The 23,068-nt window shown below is 41.6% G+C and overlaps 1 protein-coding gene and 1 long non-coding RNA gene across 4 annotated transcripts in view; one reads left to right on the plus strand and one right to left on the minus strand.

Annotated features, from left to right (window-relative positions):
• GALNT1 (polypeptide N-acetylgalactosaminyltransferase 1) overlaps positions 1–23,068 on the plus strand; it is a 55,225-nt gene that overhangs the window by 6,056 nt on the left and 26,101 nt on the right. The window contains exons 2-3 of the mRNA XM_081166488.1: positions 10,076–10,300; positions 14,597–14,771. Coding sequence (XP_081022614.1) covers positions 10,162–10,300; positions 14,597–14,771 — 314 coding nt within the window. The 5' untranslated portion in view covers positions 10,076–10,161. The remainder of the gene's footprint in view (positions 1–10,075; positions 10,301–14,596; positions 14,772–23,068) is intronic.
• The window catches only part of LOC308571380, a 90,966-nt gene continuing 69,012 nt past the window's right edge, over positions 1,115–23,068 (minus strand). For all 3 annotated transcript variants that reach the window (XR_014001352.1, XR_014001353.1, XR_014001354.1), the window contains 2 exons: positions 2,702–2,796; positions 1,115–1,510 (listed from right to left, as the gene is read on the minus strand). This is a non-coding gene — a long non-coding RNA (uncharacterized lncRNA). The remainder of the gene's footprint in view (positions 1,511–2,701; positions 2,797–23,068) is intronic.

Here is a 23,068-nt window from a genome sequence, read left to right on the forward strand (position 1 = left end):
TTAGGACTGAAACCTTAGATTGTAAATACTAAAGGTAAAGAACCCCTGGATAGTTAAGTCTGGTCAAATTCGATTATGGGGTGTGGCATTCATCTCTGCTTTCAAGCTGAAGTCTGCAGACAGTTTTTCCGGGTCATGTGGCCAGCATGACTAAACCATTTCTGGGGCACGGAACGCTGTGACGAGTGCCAGAGAGCATTGAAGTGCTGTTTACCTGCCTGCCACAGGTATATCTACAGCATATCTGCAGCAGTGTATCTGCTCACGCTGGTATGCTTTTGAACTACTAGGTTGGCAGGAGCTGGGACAAAGCAGCAGGAATTCACCCCATTGTATGGATTCGAACCTTTTTTTTTACCCTTTTACTTTAAATACTATTAGGGTTTTTGTTGACTCTATGGGAATCTGCATCAGTAGATAAAGGAAGAAGAGGCATAGCTTCCTGAGGAAACTGCTTAGTTGATCTAGACTGAAGTTACAGTGTATCCAGTTTGACAGGAATTTGTATAGTTGTACCTCGGAAATTGAGCAGAATCCGTTCCAGAAGTCTGTTCGACTTTCAATGTTTGGGAACCAAGGTGTGGCTTCCAGTTGGTTGCAGGAAGCGCCTACAGCCTATCGGAAGCTGCGTCGGATGTTCAGGTTCCAAAGAACATTCACAAACTGGAACACTCACTTCTGGGTTGGCGGCGTTCGGGAGCCAAAATGTTCAACTCGCAAGGTGTTCGGGATCCAAGGTACGACTATAGTTGCATTGATATTGCTAAATGAGGAGCTGTACAGAATGCTGCTCAGCCATTATTAGAAGGCTAGCTAGTACTCAGGTTTTTGGATTTTATTTAAATTTGCCTAGACCAAGCCCCTTCATAATCATTAGAATTAAGAACATCAGATTTGATAGTGGTAACGTTAAAACGTTAAAATCAATAATAAGATCAATAATAAGTCAATAAGTTTTTTTCTAATCTGGGATCATGGAATTGATATCTTTATCCATAATTTTAGGAATTTTTTAATGTTTTGTTTAAGTTCTACTTTGCTTAGTATCATTAATTACAGAATCCCGATTCCTAACATCAAATGCTACCCCCACTTCCTAGAGATTAAAATTAACTTTCAGTTTCCCATTTTAAAAAAACTTCAGCTTGTCTGCCACCAGTCCTCAAAAAATCCCCAGGTGACTCCAAAATTTATATTGGGCTTGAACCACTGTTTGGCCTCTCGCTTTTCTCATGCAGAAGGGGCTCATTCTCACAGCATATTGCTTTTCTAGATTTTCTCAAGGTTTGGGTTTTGATGCAGCAGGTGGGCACAGGAAGGGAGAAAGAAGTTCTATAAAAAAGCTCCCATCTTCCACTCTGCATTTTCACATCTATTTTCAGCTGTCCCTGCGCCCTCCCCCCCATTCTGCTGCTACTGCTTCAGTGCTTTTTTAAAGTTGAAAATGTTTTTCAATCCAAGATCCCAGGCAATTGTGTCAGTGTCGCAGAGGGCAAACGAACCCTTCACTCTAAAGGAGAAAATGCATCCTTGTTACCCAGGCAACTGAGCCATTCCTTCCCTGCACAGCAAGACTTTTTTTCCTGTTTCAGTTGGTTGTAGGAGCAGGATGGGAGTGCACATGGTTTGCATGTCCATATTCTGCATTTACATTCATGATTTAAAATTCATTATACTTTAAAGAGCTCTAGCATTCAATCACTGATGAAAAATGGAGTTTACAAATGTCTGACTTGGAGATGGAAAGCCTGTCAACTTTCTGATGTTGTTGAACTAGAACTTACAACTTGTGGAGAGCCACAGCTTTTCCATCTCTGTTATAACTCATATAGTCATATTAATTGGTTCCTAAAACAGTTAACAGTTTGCAATGAAATAGAGCTTTTATACTCTGGTTTTGGTCCAGAGTATAATGACTCTCAATTCCATCCTCCACCCCTTTCCCTCAGTTTATCTTTAGTTTTGTTTCTTATCTGATTGTAAGTTACAGGCTGGATTTTCAATAATTTAGCAGAGGCCGAAGACTGTTCTCAGCTGTTATATATGAATTTAAAGAATTTTTTATCCTGCACTTTAGCCAAAAATATGCTCCCAGGCAGCTTACAAATGAAAATAAGGCAGCCTTGTTCTAACACATACAGTCTAAAAGACACAGCACAAAGGGTTTGGAACGGAGAAGGAAATCAGACAGCATTCTTAGTTATAAGGTTCTTGTAATGTCAACTGGAATAGAATAAACAAAATAAAAAAATTCCTTCCAGTAGCACCTTAGAGACTAACCTTAGAGATGCGGGTGGCACTGTGGTCTAAACCAGAGAGCCTAGGGCTTGCCGATCAGAAGGTCGGCGGTTCGAATCCCCGCGACAGGGTGAGCTCCTGTCGCTCGGTCCCTGTTCCTGCCGACCTAGCAGTTCGAAAGCACGTCAAGTGCAAGTAGATAAATAGGTACCACTCCGGTGGGAAGGTAAATGGCGTTTCCGTGTTCTGCTCTGGTTCGCCAGAAGCGGCTTAGTCATGCTGGCCACATCACCCGGGAGCTGTACGACGGCACCCTCGGCCAGTAAAGCGAGATGAGCGCCGCAACCCCAGAGTCGTCTGTGATTGGATCTAATGGTCAGGGGTCCCTTTACCTTTTTAAGGTGCTACTGGAAGGATTTTTTAAATTTTGTTTCTACTACGGCAGACCAACACGGCTACCTACCTGTAACTGGAATAGAATAATTTGAAGAGGAGGAGCCAAAAGTTGCTGGTCTTTCAGTACAGTATTGCTGATGGGAGGGGCTTGATACTCTTTCCCTAGACAAATAGAACAGATTATATAATAAGGGTTATGTTTCTTTCTAATAAAGTATGCTAGCTTTGAACTTTTTCCTAATGAATTAGTGTTCATTTATACTATTATAGATAATTGGATAGTTGACAGGGTGGGAGCAAACCAGCAGAGGGTATCTCTGAATGCATAGTATTTAGTATAGTGGCACTATAAAAGGCAGCATCTCTCTGGTGCCTTTACCTCTCTCTTGTCTGAATCGCTTTGCATTTATTGCAACTCATATTAGTGCAGAACTGTCAGCTGTGTCTCTCACATCAGTATCAAATGGAATACATAACAGCTTCAAGCCTTCTGGCTTTAACTTCTGTAAGTTTGCATGGTACAAAGTTGCCCTATCTTCATGAGAGGGTTTTGTGTCTGAAATCAGAACATTTCATAGGTCATTTGTGATTAAAAGTTAAAAGAGAATCCTCTTCTTTTGTCACTGTACCGTAGGAATATAAATGCAAACCTCCTGGATCAGTTAAGTTATATTTAGTTGAGTACTCTGTTTTTGCAGTGGCTAAGTGGATACATCCCAGAAGTGAACAATCAAGATATGAATTCAACAACCTTCTCTCACTTGATCCTCAGCAACAATAAAAGACATGATACATCTGATCCTGGGGTTTGTCTATGGTTATCATGACTCGTAGCCATTGAAAGCGTTATCCTTCATAAATTTGTTCCGTCCCCCATTCTAAGCCTGTGTTAGTTACTGGTCATCACCCTATCTTGTGATAATGAATTCCTTAGTTTTAACTGTGTTCTCTTTGAAAGGGTTTTCTTTTTTTCTGTCCTGAATTTCCCCCCATTCAATTTCTTGGAAAGAATCCAGGTTCCAGTATTGTGAGAGAAGAGAGAATTCATTCTTATACATTTTCTCTGCACCATGCATAAATTCACACACCTCTGTCTTCTTGCATCTGCTAGCAGTGCCCTTCTGAATTAATATAAGAACACCTCCTGGATCAGAAGAGTCCTGCATTCTGTTCTCCCACTGGCCAACCTAGCACTCAATTGTTTGCCATCCATAACAATGTTACTCTGAGCCAGGGGTCAGCAACCTAAGGCCCATGGGCTGGAAGCAGCCAACAGAGTCCATTTAACCAGCCCATGAGCTGCCCCTGAACCAGTGCAGTGTGGCGCGGGGACTCTCTTCCGCAGCACCGGAAATCGCTTCTGTGCATGCCCAGACGCCCAAAGTCGTGTCCGTGCATGTCTGCGGTGCCAGAAATCGCTTCTGTACATGCCCAGAAGCTGAAAATTGCTTTTGCGCAGGCAGGATTTTCAGCGTCTGGGCATGCACAGAAGCAATTTCCGGTGCCGCAGACATGTGTAGGCATGACTTCTGGCGTCGTGCTGTGCCGGTCTGGCCCATGGAGGATCTCTGCAGGAGTGATCTGGTCCATGCCCAGTAAGTCTTGCCGATCCCTGCACCATAATACCTATGATTCGTTGTAATATTTACGTTATGGCTAGTGGTCATATCTTCTATGAATTTGTCTAATACCATGCAAGCTGGTGACCATCACTATTTCTTGTAACAAATTTGATATTGCTGTGTGGAAAAAAAAATCAGTTTCTCTTTCCTGATATACTCATTGATCAGTTTCATTGGATGATCCCAGGTTCTGGTTTTGGAGAAGAAAAAAACTTTTTCTTTCACTTTTGCCACATAGAATCCAACTCTATGTTAGAAGGGACCCTAAGGATCATCTAGTCTAACCCCCTGCACATGCATATTTTATACACTGGTCATTCCTCCCCTCCTTGTATTTTCTCCCTGTACTGTACTAACAAAACCTAAGCGTGGCATTTGCTCATATGGGAGTTGCTCCAGCCCCCTAAATCCTAGCTGATTTCTTGTGCTGATTTTTAATTCCAATTTTTAAGGAGTTCTTTTATTCTTATAGATATTTTCCCCAAGTTTGTTTTTGACATCTTTTACTGTAGAAATGATTTTGAATAACCCCCAAGGGTTCTGAAGAGCTCTGACCCTCTTCACTTTTCCTTTCAACTTTCTTCTTACTAGTCACATTAGTTTTTGAAGTGTTTCTTATTTTGAGATTATCTGTGGGGCCTTGCATTGCCATCTGCAGTGATTTTGTGGATGTGTCTACCCATTCTGAGATGCCTATTTTGACTGACTTCTTGCCCTCTTTGAAGCACAAATCAATCCTTCCGCAGTCACAGTTTTTGTGATGAAAGGTAATACATTATTTGCTATTTGTTCAGGTAGAGACAGGAATCAGAATTGTAGAGTTGGAAGGGACACGGTGAAGGTAATTTAGTCCAGCCCACTGTAATGCAGGAAACATTTGCCTAATGTGGGACTCAAACCCACAACACTGAGATTAACGGTAAAACAGTGCAGACCAGGGATAGGGAACCTTAAACCCAGGGGCAAAATGCAATTCTCCAGGTCTTTCTAACCATGCCTGCTTCACACCCTCCTTGAGTGCACTTGCATGTTCTTGAACTGTGATGATACTTCTGGCATGCCCGGATGAATAGGTGTTTAAGTACTCATTGAAGCCTCTGACTGAGCATAGCTTTACTATTCATTGGTAAGAATTGCATCTGTTGCTCTGCCCATTGCTGGCATGCAATCTCTAGAACAGTGTTTCCCAACCGGTGTTCCCCGGCACACGAGTGTGCCGTGAGACACCGGCTGGTGTGCCGCGAGATGCCTGGAGGGAGGCGGGCGAGTCGGGCGGCGAGAGGCGGGGCGGGGGCGGCGAGGAGAGGCCGCGCCTCCTGCTGCTGCCTGGCGCTCCTCCTCGCAGCCGGCAGCGCTGCCTGGGCGCCTCCGCGCGACTCTGTCTCGCTGGGTTTGGTCTCCCAGCAGAGACGGGTCACACGCGCCCCTCCCTCCCTCCCTCAGCCTGCGCGGAGGGAGAGCCAGAGAGAGGCATCGCTCCTGCGCTCCGAGGCGGATTGAGCGCAGCTGAGAGGAGCTGCCGAGGGAAAAAACTTGCACTTTTGTGCGTCCCTCCCGGCGTGACGCTGCGCGCTGACGTCACGGGGCGGGGCTTTAATGGTGGTGTGCCGCAAGATTTTTTTTTAGTACACAGGTGTGCCGTTGCCCAAAAACGTTTGGGAAACACTGCTCTAGAAGGCTGCCCATGAGGGTAGATAAGCGATTTGACTTTGCATAAGACAGGTTCATGTGTTCATTACCTATATGGCCATTTATGGGTTGATGGGCTGATGTTTCATTCACATTTTTAGAATATTTATTTTCATGCTCTGTAGTGAAGATGATGTTAAAGATACAGTGTTAAGGTTCAATATTCTGTTAGATTTTGCTACATGATTGATTCTTAAGGACAGATAAAGCTTTCCTCTTCCCATTGTGCTGGTGTGGTTAAAGGAAACATGTTTTGTTGCCCATAGACAATTTTTCGGCCTTCCAGTCAATACCTTTGCATGCGTAGTTTGAGTACAATGTGCATCAGGATTCATATCCAGAAAAACTGAATAGTTTTCCCCTGGCAGATTTTTTCCTATAAGGAGGATTGCAAGCTAATATGAGGATGCTGTGCCTATTTTTTCTAGACTGCCAGTTTTGTGTCAGGAATGCTTTTTGAATGCAGTAAAATGCTAGAAGACTTCAGTAAGTGAAAGGGGCTACTTAACTGTTTTCTGCTGTCTCGTGATATTTTGGAGAAGGAATATTGAAAGTGATGTTCTGGTATTCTATTCTATTTGTTTATACTGTACTGTTGTAGTTTTAAACCCTTTATTGCCACTGTATTTGAGTGACATACAGTTTGGGTTAATTTTTCTTGTAATATCTGATCTTTTACCAAGACTGTTTCCTTCCAGTTAGTTATCAATAGAAAACCTGAAACGGTTCTGAGGAACTTAAAAGTAATTGAAGCTGCTTCAGTAAACTGTAAACTCAGTTCAATGCACTTTTGTTTGCACTATAGTACATAAAGACCAGAAAATCTAGGTTACTGTACTGTAAACAACTTTGAGCATGGAATTATGTGTAACAAAACTACTTCAATTGTCTATAATTTGGATTTAGGTAAAAGACTAGTGGCTTTGTTAAATACGATATGAACAATGATGTATTGCTAATAGGTACATAGTGGATTCCAACCAGAATCTGTACCCTGGAATAATTTTATTTGGCTTTTGGCAGTCCTGCCTAGTTTTATTCAAGGTGTAGTAGAGAAGTTGCCCACTATTTTAATCAAAGAAAATTCATTTCAGAGAGCTGAATTTTTAGAAGCTCACAAAATAAGGACTTGAATTGTGGTGGATGATAGTACAGCTTTGGGGAACAGGATCCAGTTGGAGGACCAGATCCTGCATTCTCCCTACCCTCACTCCCAGCAGATCACTTTGACGGATGGGCAGATGACAATTTATTTTTTTAATATTAATTGGGTCACTTTAAAATGTCTTATTTTTCTTACCCTTCCTCAAATGGCTGTGGAAAGTGTACGTAGTTCTCCCTACTCTGTCCTGTCTTCATAAGCATGTGAGAGGAACGGGCTCAAGGTCTCACAGTGAGCTTCATTGCTGAGTGGAGTTTTGATCTCTTATCACCACAGCCCATGTCAGTACCTCTTTGCTGTTCCATATTGTGTCTCACAGAAGGAAATAATCTTTCATGTTAATGCTTCTCAAAATGAGCTTGTAATTTGACTAGACTTATCTCAGCCTTGCCTTGAAATAAGATGCAAACACATGTATTTGAAATCAGTTTTGCCCTGCTTTGCATTATCAATATACAATAGTATTTAACAGAATAAGCAAAGCCTTAAACGTCTCAGGACCGCATAAACCATCTGGGACTCTGCGATTATCATCTTACTTCCTCCACGAGAGGTCCAGAGAGTGGCAGCACAAGAGCACTCTTATAAGTTATTTTCTGCTAATGCTACTACACAGTTGATCTTAAAGAAAAAGTGGGTATATGATGGCAGCCTAGGCTTTGGTTTAGGGTTGGCATTGGGGAAAGGGGGGTTCTTGTGCCTTTAAAATCTATGATCTCCACAGTTAAGACCAGCAGGACTTCTCTTGGGAAGTATGAGGCTGTTGCAGGGTGGGGGATGGTGGAGAAAAACAACAAGGACCGTAGTCTCGATTTTGTGTTATGCGATGCCCCCCACAGCGCACACTCAAAGTTCAAAATGTGCCCATTGGTCCAGAATGGTGGCAACTCCTGCTGTACTTGATGGATTTTTTACTAAGGATTTTAAATTTAAGGATTTTCTAAAACTGTTCTACAAATTTATGTAAACTTCCTAAGGTTATTAAAAAAGTTAATACTGCTTGCAGTAATTTTGAACAATACACTAAACACTAAAGCTTCAGCTCTTTGAACCAACTAATGTTTGACCATAAGTGACAGAAGGAACTGATCATTAAGAGAATATGAAAATGTCAAGGGGGGAAAATTAATGAAACTCATTTATTTTTCCATGGTACATATTGCTCAGTTATGCTTAGTCATACTTCCCCTTAATTTCTGTTTTATGAATTATATGTTAATAATCTTGCAAAAGTCAATTCTTGTGACACCTCAGTTCTTATAACTATTCAGTTTCGGGAATTACTGTGGACACAGAGTTGAGACTTATGTTGCTGTCACTTTTAATACAGTGATTAGTAGCTTTTTATTCTGAAGGGTTGGTGATGATTCAGAACCAAAAATTCAAACTTATCTGTTGTAGTTGTGTTTGTATATCATATAACAGTAGTTAATGTTTACTACTCATGTCTCAATGTATGAACTATCAAAGCAGAATAATGGCCACCCTCATGGTTTCAATATTTCCAGATAAGGTATCTTTTGTTGGTGACACAGGGTCACACAGCTACATTAAGGCAGTTGTCATCCTTGGAAAAGGTAACCAAGGAAGAGAGTTTGTGTCTCCCCCCACTTCTCTCTGGGTATGTGTCTAGGTGTCCTTGGATAAAGAGGTTGGTGGAGTTGAGTTGCCTTTATGGAATTTGGTGATGTGATGGAGCAGAGTACTGTAGATTAAAATGAGTGGTTTTCTGTTTTGGGGTTTAAACCCTATTTTTCTTCCCTTGTAACCAGTTTGCCTTGTATGAAATGGGTGTTTTGTGACTTGCCATATGCACTGTAGTTGTCATTATGTAAACAGGCATACCACCTGGCAGTTATTTGGTGATAGCGCCCACAACACATGATGAAAATTCCAAAAGTGCCAAGAGTCCCAGAAAAGTTTCAGACCCTGTCTTTATATAATCTGGAATCTGACCTTAATCTTCCATACAGGCATTTCCCCCAGCCTACATATGTGTAGTCATGCCTCTAACACTTTGTTTTAAATGCTAACTGAACATCATATGATGGAACAACCTTACAAAATGTTTTAAATATGAAAACAGATACAGTGGTACCTCGGGTTACAGGTGCTTCATGTTACAGATGCTTCAGATTACAGACTCCGCTAACCCAGAAATAGTACCTCGGGTTAAGAACTTTGCTTCTGGATAAGAACAGAAATCATGCAGCAGCAGCGCGGTGGCAGCAGGAGGCCCCATTAGCTAAAGTGGTGCTTCAGGTTAAGAACAGTTTCAGGTTAAGAACGGACCTCCAGAACGAATTAAGTTCTTAACCCGAGGTATCACTATATATTTTGTTAGTTCCAGGGGTTATTTGTTCAAGCACCAGTTCTCTGTTTGGTAGAGATCACTGCTTTCAGGATGGATTTGTGTGTATAGCTTGCACACAGGGTTGCTGGGTAAATTACTTAATTAGAATAGTTTGCTTGGAGAAGTAGTTTGCTCCAGAACGTCTTTAATAGTTCTTCTGAGCTTCAGAAATTGATGGGGAAGTTAGGCCGTTCTCCCACATTTTTGTAAGTGTGATGCAGAGAAGGCATTTTTATGTGTTGGGAAATGGAAGAGCTGGCTCATGCAGTAATGAAAACAATGCTATTGGATACCCATCTGGGAATACATAAGATCAAGTATTTTCCGCCTACATTTTTATTTGGAGCTACCATACTCTGGCTAGTATTAGGATAATGAGACACCAGATTTCAATTACAGCCCATTTTGCTTTGGGGAGGAGTTCTACTGAGAATGGAATTGTCATTTTCGGTAAGATCTGGCTCACTAGAGTGCCTATGCTTGAGGCACTTCACATTGCCTAAGCATCTATTTAATAATCATACTTGAGTGCATTAAACTTGTCTGTTATATTTTGAGAAGGATACTTTATTCCTCAGATCCTTTGTAACTCTTTTCTTTTTTCTCTCTCCATAGATGTGGAACATGATCTCTGAAATGGGATTAAAGCAGTGTCACTGACTTCAATATACACTTCATTTTTGTTTTTGACTTAAAGTGCCATGAGAAAATTTGCGTATTGTAAGGTGGTCCTTGCCACCTCACTGGTTTGGGTCCTTCTGGATATGTTTTTGTTACTTTACTTCAGCGAATGCAACAAATGTGATGAGAAAAAAGAGAGAGGCCTACCACCTGGAGATGGTAAGTATTAACAGTATTTAGTGACCAGAGATTAAGTTTTCAAATACCACATAAAATAAGTGAAGTAATGGCCAGTTTAAGACTACAACAGATAGGAGGAATGTGTGTTTGTTTTCTTCTTAAATTATCTGGACCGGAATTAGTGAGGTTCCCCCCCGCCCACTGAACAGTAAACCTTTTATGTGGTATCAGGGACTGTTTGCATTTCTTTCATTTCAAAAGCATTTTAACAGCTGGTTGAGAAACGCATGCACAGATTTTGCATGGATACACTGAACTAACATTTGATTGTTGGCTCTCAAAAAATGATTTCTTCTGTGGAATAATAGTGGGAGGGAGAGGAGGGCAGAATAAGCTATGGTCCCATCCAGCCCTATAATTTTATGTAGGTGGTGCAGAACCTTGGGGCCTGTTCAGCTCTCCTTTGGCCGCATATGGCTCTTTCTTCCCCAGTAAACACCATCATCTCATTCTTTCCCCTATGGCACCACCGCTCTCCCACTCCATCTTCTGCCCTCCCTTGTATTTCCTACATTTCATCTAAACTGCTTTGCTCTCTTCTAGACACTAAACTTCAGGTGTAAACCCTCACTTACTTATTGTAAAGAAGCAGCTTTCATGGTTAAGACACTGGCCCAGTTCACCAGTATGGTTACTGTCTGAACTAGACAAGTGTTGCAGACACTAATGTGGATCTTTTCTCAAGTTATTACATTATTTTAGTAGGAAGAAAGCTATATCTGGATTTGTACAAATGGTTGGTAAGAAAAACCTGAAAGGTGACAAAGGTGTGTCACACAGCAGTGTCATTGCACAATGGCTTGATGCAATGTAAGATGACTGGAAATTAATAGCTTTGAGAGTAATCTGAACACAGAATCAGACCCCTCAGGCCAGTAGACAATTCCTTCTTAATGGAATGGGTTTTTGGAAGATGCCTGTGTGGGAATTGGTTTTATGTCTGTAGATCAGTGCATGCTGATCAATGCAGCTGGATTATCACCTTGTTGTGGTGAGTGGGCTTAACGTTCCTATGACCCTTGTGAGCAAAGCCATCAGGAGTCTCTACTCCCAACAGGGTCACCCAAGGTGGTAAGGTCAAAGGGGAGGAGCTAGACAAAGAATGATCCAAGAAGTCCTCAGTGGTAGAACAGGCGGAAGATAACAAGCAGTATATTACAACAGCTGTGAAGATAGATGAAGTCTGCGGCAGATATGAATCTACCGGTTGTCGTGATTCTCATGCCATCAGAATAGAGCCTTACCACAAAGGCCACTGTGTGTTGGTCACCGTGCACTGATTTACAAACATAAAACAAACTCACGCGCAGACGTCTTCCAAAAACCCAACCCCCCCAAAAGTCCCATTGTGATTGGCAAATGGTAACAGGGGCAGGACTGTGAAATCTGGAAGCCCCTAATCATGAACCAGCTCATGGGCGGTGGATACAGATTCAGTTGCTCTGACTCAAGTTGAGTAGCTCAGCAGCTGTATTCATGACTGAACAGTCCTATTTAGGATCCACTCTTCTCACCTGAAAAGGGGGAGGGACTAGAAAAGGTGCCCTAAACATAGACTGCCTCCCATTTCCCCCTGACTGGATTACCATGTCCAGTGGGGTCACCACCCAGCAGTCGTAAAAGACAATCGAAATTTGATCATGGCATATACGGACTTTGTTGGATAACAGATAATGAGTGTCTTGAATGCAGTACTGCCATCATACTGCCATCATTGCAAGAAAGTTGCGACGTTTTAACATGGATATTGCAGTGCTTCAATAAACTTGGAAAAGCAGGAGAGGGACAAGGAAGAAAAAGGAGGCTACACATTCTTTTGGAAAGGTCTACCTGAACAAGAATGTCAAATACATGGAATAGGCTTTGCTATCAAAAACGATCTTGTGAAGCTCTTGTCAGAAGTCCCTACCGGCACTAATGAGCGACTTTCAACCCTTCGAATAAAACTTGCCAAAAACCATCGGGCTACTATTTTAAGCACGTATGCACCAACACTGGATGCCGATGAAGACATTAAAGAAAAAAATTATTCTCAGCTGGATACCATCCTATCAGAGATGCCTAAGGAGGATAAAATTATCCTGGGTGATTTTAATGCAAGAATTGGGCGAGATTTTGATCTGTGGCCTGGGACTATTGGGAAAGCAGGAATTGGCAACAGTAATTAGAACAGAATTTTACTTTTACTTTTGACTATATGTGCTATATTGTTCTTTCGACAAAAATAAATTTAAAACATCATGGAGGCATCCTCGGTCGAACCACTGGCACCTCTTTAGACTATGTAATTGTCTGAGCTGAAGATTGCTGTGATGTGTTCCTTACTAGAGCTATGACGAGTGCTGACGACTGCTAGACAGATCTCTGATTAATACATTCCACAATGGCTAAGCCTCAACGCGGGCCTCAAGGAAGGAAACCAAGGTGCAAAATGAACACTCAAGCCGTTCAACATCTATTAAGTGGGATTGCTTCCAAACAACTCTTAAGGACCATCTGTTTTCAGAATTCCCTGATAACATTGAGGAACACTGAACCAAGCTAAAAACATCCATTATTGCAGCCTGTAAACTATTGGATACCAAACTAAGAAACACCAAGACTGATTTGATGAGAATGATAGTGAGATTGAACATGTTATTGACAAAAAAGGAAGCCCTTTCAGATCTGGCAAAGAGATAGAAACTGCACCACTAAGAAAAAACCTATCCCAACGCTAAGGCTGAGGTTCAAAGAAGAACCAGAGAACTAAAGAACACCTGGTGGATTTAGAAAAGCTAAAGAGATCCAGCATTTAGCCGACACTCATGATGCAGAGCTTCTTTAAAGCCACAAAGACCATCTATGGACCAATAAATCATGGCATATGCCTCCGACACTCAACAGAAGGCACCACACTTCTAAAAGATATAGAAGCTATTGCACTCCGCTGGAAAGAACATTACCAGCATATCCTTAACTGCAACTCCCCAGTAGAATCATAGAATCATAGAGTTGGAATAGACCACAAGGGCCATCGAGTCCAACCCCCTGCCAAGCAGGAAACACCATCAGAGCACTCCTGACATATGGTTGTCAAGCCTCTGCTTAAAGACCTCCAAAGAAGGAGACTCCACCACACTCCTTGGCAGCAAATTCCACTGTCAAACAGCTCTTACTGTCAGGAAGTTCTTCCTAATGTTTAGGTGGAATCTTCTTTCCTGTAGTTTGGATCCATTGCTCCATGTCCGCTTCTCTGGAGCAGCAGAAAACAACCTTTCTCCCTCCTCTATATGACATCCTTTTATATATTTGAACATGGCTATCATATCACCCCTTAACCTCCTCTTCTCCAGGCTAAACATGCCCAGCTCCCTTAGCCGTTCCTCATAAGGCATCGTTTCCAGGCCTTGGACCATTTTGGTTGCCCTCCTCTGGACACGTTCCAGTTTGTCAGTGTCCTCCTTGAACTGTGGTGCCCAGAACTGGACACAGTACTCCAGGTGAGGTCTGACCAGAGCAGAATACAGTGGCACTATTACTTCCCTTGATCTAGATGCTCTACTCCTATTGATGCAGCCCAGAATTGCATTGGCTTTTTTAGCTGCCGCGTCACACTGTAGCTGCTGAGGTTCCCATACAAATTCTGCAAAAATAAATTAGAGATGAGCTTGCAGTATCTCCAAATCTGGGAGAGTTGTGCACAGCTATTAGCCAAATGAAAAACAACAAAACCAGCAGACCTGCTGAAGTCTTCAAAGTGGGCAGAATTGAACTTGCACAACAACTTCACAGCTCATCAAAAAAATCTGGGAAAATCACAGTCACCTACGGACATACATCGTTAAAACCGTTTTCATGGAAGACAATCTTATTTGGTTACAAGTGATCGCCAAAGAAGAGGAGCTTCTTAACATTTATATATTGGCAGGCAAACTACTCGAGTATGTATTATGTTTCCATTTTGTTAATTTGCTTTGGCATTTTGTTTTCATCTCTTCATCTTCTCCAGTCTCATACGTGTCATAATCAGTGTGTTATTTTACAACAGTTGTTACAGAATAGCCTGTATGCAAAATCAGAGTGAGTTATATAAGCTTGCTCTAGAGAACTGATGCTTTTATTTTCTATCTCATACAATTTTAAACCCAATTTTCTATTTGCTTCTAAAATGTCTTTCCATTTAGTAGATTTTTAAAAATGGTGTTACTGTAACTGGGGTTATACCAGTGTAAGTACAGATGTTAAGTTTAACATCTTTTAAATTCTTTTTTTTAATACAAACATTTTTTTTAGTTCCAGAACTTGTACAAAAACCTCATGAAGGCCCTGGAGAAATGGGGAAACCTGTTGTCATTCCTAAAGAGGACCAAGAAAAAATGAAGGAAATGTTTAAAATTAACCAGTTTAATTTAATGGCAAGTGAAAGGATTGCACTCAATAGATCTTTACCTGATGTCAGATTGGAAGGGTAAGTGCATTTACAGTGCTATAAAGGTATATTTAGTTTAAAATGGACTCTTTGAATTATCTTATATAATCATTAGTGTTGGAAAGAGCAGCATTGAAAAAGAGTCTCGGAATTTATTTATATATTACACTTTCTGTATTCTTCAGTGTGAATGACACTTTAGCACCAAATCAGTATATGAAGTCTCTTAACACTGGAGTATTTTCCTAATATGAATTTTTTGAGGGAAAATAAACACTTTTCCTTCTCTCAGTCAGACAGGAGGAGGACTAGAAGAATTTAGATTAGCTTCCCACAAACCTGACTTGTTTTTGCAGGCAGACCAGAGATCGTGTTTGAAAACAAACAGGTTAGTTTCTAAAAAGTTAGATTAAAGTTTGTGAAGCTGATGAGAGTTTGAGATTTAAACTATCTCAGATTTGCATGTAACAACATAGTATGTTTTTGGTAAGTGAAACTAAACTTCATACAAGTCATAGTCCTGGATATGTGAATGGAATAGGAGAAAGATAAGAGCCTGAAGTGCACTTTGTACCTTCCTGCTTATGCCACTAGAGCATGGTTTAATAATAATAACAGCAACAATACCCCAACCACTGTGGGTAACTTCCAGCACATATAAAAACATAGTAAAACATCAAATGTTAATAAATTCCTGATACAGGGCTGCCTTCAGATATCTTCTAAAAGATGTGTAATTCTTTATCTCATTGACATCTGATGGGAGCACGTTCCACAGGTAGGGCACCACTGCCGAGAATGCCCTCTGTCTGCTTCCCTGTAACTTTCCCTCACATTGAGGGAACCACCAAAAAGCCCTCAAGGCTGTACCTAAATATCTTGGCCAAAGTGATTTAGGGCTTTAAAGGTCAGCACCAACACTTTGAATAGTGCATGAAAACATACTGGGAACCAGTATAGATCTTCTATAACTAGCGTTACATGGTCCCATCAGTCACTCCCAGTCACCTGTCTGGCAGCAGCATTCTGGATTAGTTGTAGTTTCTGAGTCACCTTTAAAGGTAGAGCACATTACATTAGTCCAAGTGGGAGATAACTAGAGCATATACCATTCTGGCGAGACAGGGTGCAGGCAGATAGGATCTCAACCAACATACCAGAAGGAGCTAGTAGATAGCCGCCCTGGACAAAGAATTAACCTGCGTCTGCATGGACAACTGTGAGTCCAAGATGACCCCAAGGTTACGTACCTGGTCCTTTAGGGGCACAGTTACCCCATTCAGGACCAGGGGGTCCCCCACACCTGCCCGCCCTCTGTCCCTCAGAAACAGTACTTCTGTCTTGTCAAGATGATGCAGCCTCAATACACTGACTGCCATCCATCCTACAACTACCTCCAGACACTCACATCCATCCTACAACTACCTCCAGACACTGATGCTCTAGCCATCTCAGCAATTGTTTCATCGCCCTCGGCTCTGCGGGAAACCATGGGTCCATCTGGGTTCCATGCAATTGGAGAGGGCACTTTGGAGTCAGATAGTTGGTAGCCCTGGTTAACTTTGCATTCCAGCAGGCCACAAGGGAATTGGCTGAAAGGCTATCAACATGGGATAAGACACCCCATACCACTCTCTGGAAGCCATTTGGATCCATTAAGTGGCAGGGGTGGACCATTCAAATCAGCCCCACCTCCCTTGAGGGGAAAGGTCACTGAGATGTCTAGTTGCACCAGGAAGTGATCTGACTATGGCACTTCTTTGGTTTCACTGGAACTTAGTGTCAGATCACCCATGTCCATAGACATAAACACCAGGTCTAAGACATGTCCACAGCTATGTGTTGGGCCAAACATGTTCAGGGAAAGTCCCATGGAAGCCGTGCTTTCCATTATCCTGAGCAGCCCCTTGTAAGGTTGTGTTGGCATGGATGTTCAAATCCCCTAAGACCACCAGTCTGGTGTCCCAAGGAGAACATCCAACATGACCTGAAGCAGCTGGGCAGGGAATCCTTGGTGCAGTGGGGAAGTCAGTACATCAATAGGAATCCTGTACTGCCCCTATTGCTCAACTTCCAGAACATGCACTCAGAAAACGGGGTCTCCCCAATAGGAAGCCTGGCACAAGCTAATGACTTCCTAAAAATCACTGCACCCTGCCTCCCTGCCCACATGACCTGGGTTGCTGTGCATAAGAGAAACCTGGTGGACAAGCAGCAGCAAGAACAGGCTTGTCTGCCATGTCCAGCCAAGTGTCTGTTACACATGCCAGGTTAGTTCCTCCATCCACGATCAATTGATGGGTGGCAGTGGTCTTGTGAATCATTGACATGGCATTGCACAGCAGCAGCTTAAGGTCATGGGGGTCACCCTTGTTGATACCTGTATCCTTCTGGTCAGGACCAGACCCGGAGGCAGGGATGGTCTTCAAACAACGACTAAACCTGCCACCCCGGTAGTTACATGGTCTGGTCCTAGTGTAACTCCTTCTCCTACCTGTGATCACTGACATCGGGTGTCTGAATGCATTCCCTCTAGTAGAACCTGCCCCAGCCATTCTGTTGACTGGGGCCCACTCCTTGGCAGCCCTGTCCTTTCCCCCTTAAAACAAAATAACGTATACACCTAACTAATGTAAAAAGGTAAACTGGAAAAAAATGCAAGTTAAAACAGTTAATTCCCAGGTTAGAACACTTTAAAACAACCCCCCACAAGCTGAAACTCTGTCCCCATTAAACAGAATGTTTCCCACAGGGGCTGGCATAATTTAGGGTTATGATTCATCTCTACATATATACACATTTTCAAGACAAATGCATCTCCTTTCTCTAGAATGTATGTCTCTCCTTTATCTAAAATAATAGAAATTCATCTACTTACTCTGACATATGAAATCAAGAGTTGACATCCAGAAATTAACCATTATTTTCAGTGTCATACTAATTTCTTACTATATAGGAATCATGAGTTACTGAAAGCTAAACGCAAGCATGCTAGCATACCACTTAAGTTCAAATATTCATTTCCTCTATCTCCCAAGTGCTATTCAGATAATGCTTTCTAATTTTCCTGCAGAATTGAGACTTACTCACTTCTTGATTTAAATCTTATTTAGTGGAATAAGGTTCCAGTAACTTACTTTTTAAAAAAATCTTACCCATAAGCATGTCCTACAGCTCTTCCTATATTGAAGAATCATAGGTGGAAGGAACTACAGATGATCAAATGGCACTTTTTGTTTCTGTTTCTCATTTTCCCAAACTTCAGTTTATTTCTATATCAGTTTGCAAACTTTTTACAAACATTTCTATTGAAAATCTGTACACCTTTTTGTGTGCATTTTCCCCAATACACATTTTTTGCAAGCAGTTTTCGCTAATGCAATTTTATACATTGTTTTCCCAATCTCTGTATTTTTGTGCATTTTCCTCTGTGTTTTTTGTACACATTTTTACATTAAATTTTTTTCATTGCAAAATTGAAAAGTACAGATTCCAAAGTATGTTTCATTTTGTGGATTGTTTTGAGAAGTGAAAATTTGGTTGGTTTGCATTAAAATGCGAACTGAATGAATTTCCACATCAACTCTTATTGTGTGGCACAGCCCAACCCTGTTGGAAGCTTCTATGAACGTTTATGCCAAGATTGTTTTAACTAGATGTAATCATGAAATTAGGTGGAGTCAAGCCTGAGCAGAATCCCAGATTGTTTTGCTTATAATTCTAGAAGTCTAGAAAAATATCTTGTGATGTGTTCCTGCCTTGTCCATGAATGTTGCAAGTAGCACAGTTTGTGTTTGAAGGACTCTTTGTAGTAGGAAAGAGAACTCACATGTGCTGAGACTTCATCAGTTGTGTCTAGTCATGGAGAGAACTATATTGATAGCCTGTGAAGTACTGGTCCTGCTGCTAGTTAATGTGTGGTATTGAATCACACTGCCACGATATCTGCCATGCTGGTGATACAACAAATATTTTCAGCTATTTATCCATGCAGGTTAAGGATGGCTAAACAAAAACTGTTTTCCTACATAAATACAATTTGTAAAATATGTGTATTTGTGACTTCATCATCTCTGGAGGGAATGATCTTGATCTGTTGCCAGTGTTGCTAAGAGTCAGTGTGCCTCAGCAATACCCTACAACCAGGGAAGAGGCGAGAACAAGCAGGAACTGTCCAGCCCTCCCTGCTCATTAGAACAGATGGTAGACAGTCCTTGCTTCCTTTTTCAGGAATCCAACACATGGAACTTGCTTACATATGTTGAGTGTAACTGAGGATGGAAAATTTTAGACCTTAGAAACTAGACAAGTAGAATTACTTGCTGTTAGCTTAATAGCATATGCGTATTTTATAGTAACTTGAAAATTGCAATCAAGTACATGGGTTCCCAAATTGTGGTCCTTGGACCACCTGTGGTCTACAAACTGCATTTGGGATGTTTGAAATATCATGCAGGATATATAGCACAGCATACTACAATTGCTGCAGCAGGCAGAGAAATAATAAAGTGGTCTGCTAAGTCCATGAACAATTTTTAAATCTGTGGGGGGAAGTTTGGGAACCACTGATCTAGAACTCCACAAATAATAATTACGCACTTGCCAAAGCTTTGGTCATAATAAATTTTATATTAAAAACTTTGATACTGCATGAGAGTTAATGTTAGTGAAATGATATCTAGTGTGTTTGTTCCTGAGTTTGTTTTAGTAGTAGTAGAGAACGTATCACGTTGCATATTCAGAAAAGTTCTAGATCTTTTAATTATTTTCCACAATAGCTGTAGTACCTCAGCCTTTTGTTTCAGTAAATAAGTTTTCAAGGTTTTGTTTTTAGGTACCAATTTCTCATTAATTTCATAGCTAAATTATTTTTATACTTTCCATGATGCTTTTAACAAAAAAGTAAGGGATTATATCCAGTGCTGTGCCAGTGGGTTGTGTTGATGCAATGTGACTTTGGGGGCACAGAGGAGAGGAAATCAAAATTTGCTCCAGAGCATCCTCCAATCCTGAAACTGATTCTGAGGGTTTTTAGGGAAGCTTGAGAGGAAGAGAAAGTTCCATTGGGCACATGGAAGTCCCTTGTGTTAGCAGAGCTGCAGTGTTGGATACAATGCAAGGTAATCACTTCAGCTTAGTCCTCAAGAACATGGAGTTCCTCTGTTTTCTGTATTGTGGAAAACAAAACAGTTGTATAAAAGTGATGTCTCTGCAAATTGTTTGCATGGGGGAAAACCCTGTAGTAAAACTGTAGCATCATCATCCGTTCAGGAAAAAGACAAGCAAAGCATTTTTAATATCTACTAAACAATAAGCACTAGAAAAAGAAAAGGAAGACAGTGGTAGACCATATAGCTAATTTGTAGTGATTTACCTTTGCAAGATGCCAAAAGCTTGTATCTCATTCCTACGTATAATCAACAAATCCAGTCTTCAGCTGTTTGTAGTGGGAGTTTCTTTATCAAGTTGTAAGATCATATCAGATTGAGTGGAGATTTTACTGCCTGGATTGAGCTAATTTATGCTGACCCAAATGCTTGCATCTTCATGAATTGAACAAGTTTTGACCCATTCCAAATGAATACAGGAACCCAATAAGGATGCACTTTGTCACAATTAGTTTTTGCATTGTCTGTAGACTCATTAGCGGAAGCTTTTAGACCAGATAGAACAATTAAGAGAGTAACAATAGGGAGAGAAGAATTCAACATTCATCTTTATGCAAATAATGTAGCAGTGATTGATTGTAAGAGATCCAGAAAAAAATCATTTGAGAATGTACTTATGTTAATTAATGAATTTAGCATGGCATATGGATATAAGGACTAATTCAACAAAATCTGAACATTGAATTAGTGAGGGCTTGAATATGAATAAACAGGTTAGAATAGCACCCTAAGTTTCCATAGAGAAACTTACTAATTAAATATCTGGGAATATATTAAAAATGCAAAATTTAGGAGATGTAGTAAGTATGCTTGCCCTTTCCAGCCACAGCAGTGTTGGGGGCCATTGCCACCCTCCCCACACAATCCAGTGACAGGGTGCCTTTTGGCAGCAGCGGCTGGCCTTTGGAGCCTTGCAGCCTACCTTGACAGCCTTGCCTGTGGATACAAGGCTGCCTGCAAATTGGCCTATCGCAGGCAGGCTAGGGGGCTGTCCGAGACCAAGGGACAGGCCCAGCTGAGCCTGCAGGCTTTGCTTGGATCTGTTCCTGGGGTATATAAGAAGGGTTGCCCCTGCCCCTTGTCCACTTGTTGCCAAATCTCCCACCCTTCTCTCCTTGTGTTCTGCTCTGTGCTTGACCTGGCTATGGACATCATTGGTCATTGTATTTGAGGCTGGGCAGGAATTTCCCACCCAGCAAATTGGCTCTCTCCTTGTGGTTTTGCCTCCCTCATAACAATCTTTACAACTTTGGTGGTTTAGACATTGGGTAAGTCTTGGTCAGAGGGGAAGTTGTAGCCTTTGCATGCCCCTCTGAAGGAAAGGGATATCCTGTTAAAGGAAGCTGGATGGAGCTGCTTTGGTCCAGATTCCCAGGTGGGGGCTAGTGCCATAGCACTCCAATCCCGTGGTGGGGGGGCATTCCTATTTGATGTAAGTCATAGGCCCTGCCCCACTTCTGGATTGCTTTGCTTCCTGGGCGTGCAAAGTATAATCATGACAGCTTTCTGGTGGAGGTAAGAAAGAAATAGTCCATTGGACCCAAATGGAAATTTCATGGATGGGCAAAATAGAGGCTATTAAAATGTTGGTGCTTCCAGAGATGCTTTCTTTTAAATCTTCCATTAGAAATAAATTATAAAATAATTAATAGCTGGCAGTATTATGTTTGGGTTAAGAAAAAGCTCAAAAGTTGTAAAAATGATCAAATTTTAAGAATGGTAGACTAGCCTTCCCTTCTTTAAGTAAATAATATGATGCAGTTGTGCTTACAAATTTACCGCAGTGGGGCCACCCAGACAGATCTATCATATTAGAACAATTCATTGTTTCAGCAGAATTTTAAAAAAAAGACTGACACTACACAAAATTTGATAAGGGTATTGTCAGGGAACTGCCATCGGAGGAACAGGTGGGGAAGAGGCTCACGGAGGCTGGGAGGGACTCAACAGCTGAAGAAGGGACCAGCAGGGGGAGATATGGGTATCTGGAGGAAAGTCTCACGGAGGCTGAGAGAGACGCAGCAGCTAAAGCAGGAACTAGCAGGGAGAGAGGAGGATCTCTGAGGGAAAGCGAGCAAGAGGGAGGGCTCAGGGACACGTCCAGCGAGAACAGTGGGGAGGTGTCAGAAGCTCCCATAGGGAGACCCATTCCTCGCCGGAAGCTGTCACGCCGCGAGTCCCGAAGACGTGTTTTCGTTAAGGAGCTTTTATGCTGGAGGCGTTTCCGAAAACAACCACTGTCGGAATCTGCAAGTGACTAGGGCAGACATGTCTGAGGAGCTCTGTCACACACAGAGGTTTGTGGAGTTGCACAAACTCTGAGGGACTACGATTTTACGCACAAGCAGCTCACCATCCCATCACAGGTATTAAATTAAATCCATGTACCAAATCTTTATGAGATCTTTGAAGTATATATAAACATAAATCAAGTCCAGAACTATCACCTCTCACAGAACTTTAACCTAATGAAGAAATATAGGAAGAGATTTTTTTTGCGGGGGGTATAATATTAATTTATGAAAGATTCATGGACATTTTGAACATAGAAAGTTATTTAAAGAGGGTACTGTTAAAACTTGCAATCAGATTGTTAATAATATACAACAAAATTATCCTCTCTTTTATCAATACTTGCAGTTTAGAAATATAGCCAATACCTTCTTGGTAAGACATGGGCAGTTTAGAGAAAGGATAGAATTTGTAAATTTGATGAGAGTTTTTATTCGTCTTTTGTTTTATTTAATACCATTATGACTCAGTCATATCTATGATACAAGTAATTTATACTGGAGATGTAAGGCAGCTGATGCTGGAATGTTAAGTACTGTATTTTTCCATATATAAGATGCCCCCATGTATAAGATGACCCCTATTTTTTAAAAAACTCAAAATTAAGGAATTAAGTTGTTTAGCCTTTTTGGGGGGTGGGGGAGGTCACTTCCGCCAATTGCTCACTCACCTGCCAGCCACTACTGATCGCTTGCCACAGCCACTGCCGATCGCACATCTTGTCACAGTCGCCAATTGTCTGCCCGCTCACTGCCACCAACAGCCCACCCACCCACTTGCCACAGCTGCCAATTGCCTTCCCACCTCGCCACAGCTGCCAGTCACCTGTCCAATTACCATAGCGACAGCTAATCGCCAGCAGGCCTTGTTGCAGCC

This window comes from Podarcis bocagei, assembly GCF_964188305.1.
Source record: "Podarcis bocagei genome assembly, chromosome: 13".
In the NCBI taxonomy this organism is placed as follows: domain Eukaryota; kingdom Metazoa; phylum Chordata; class Lepidosauria; order Squamata; family Lacertidae; genus Podarcis; species Podarcis bocagei.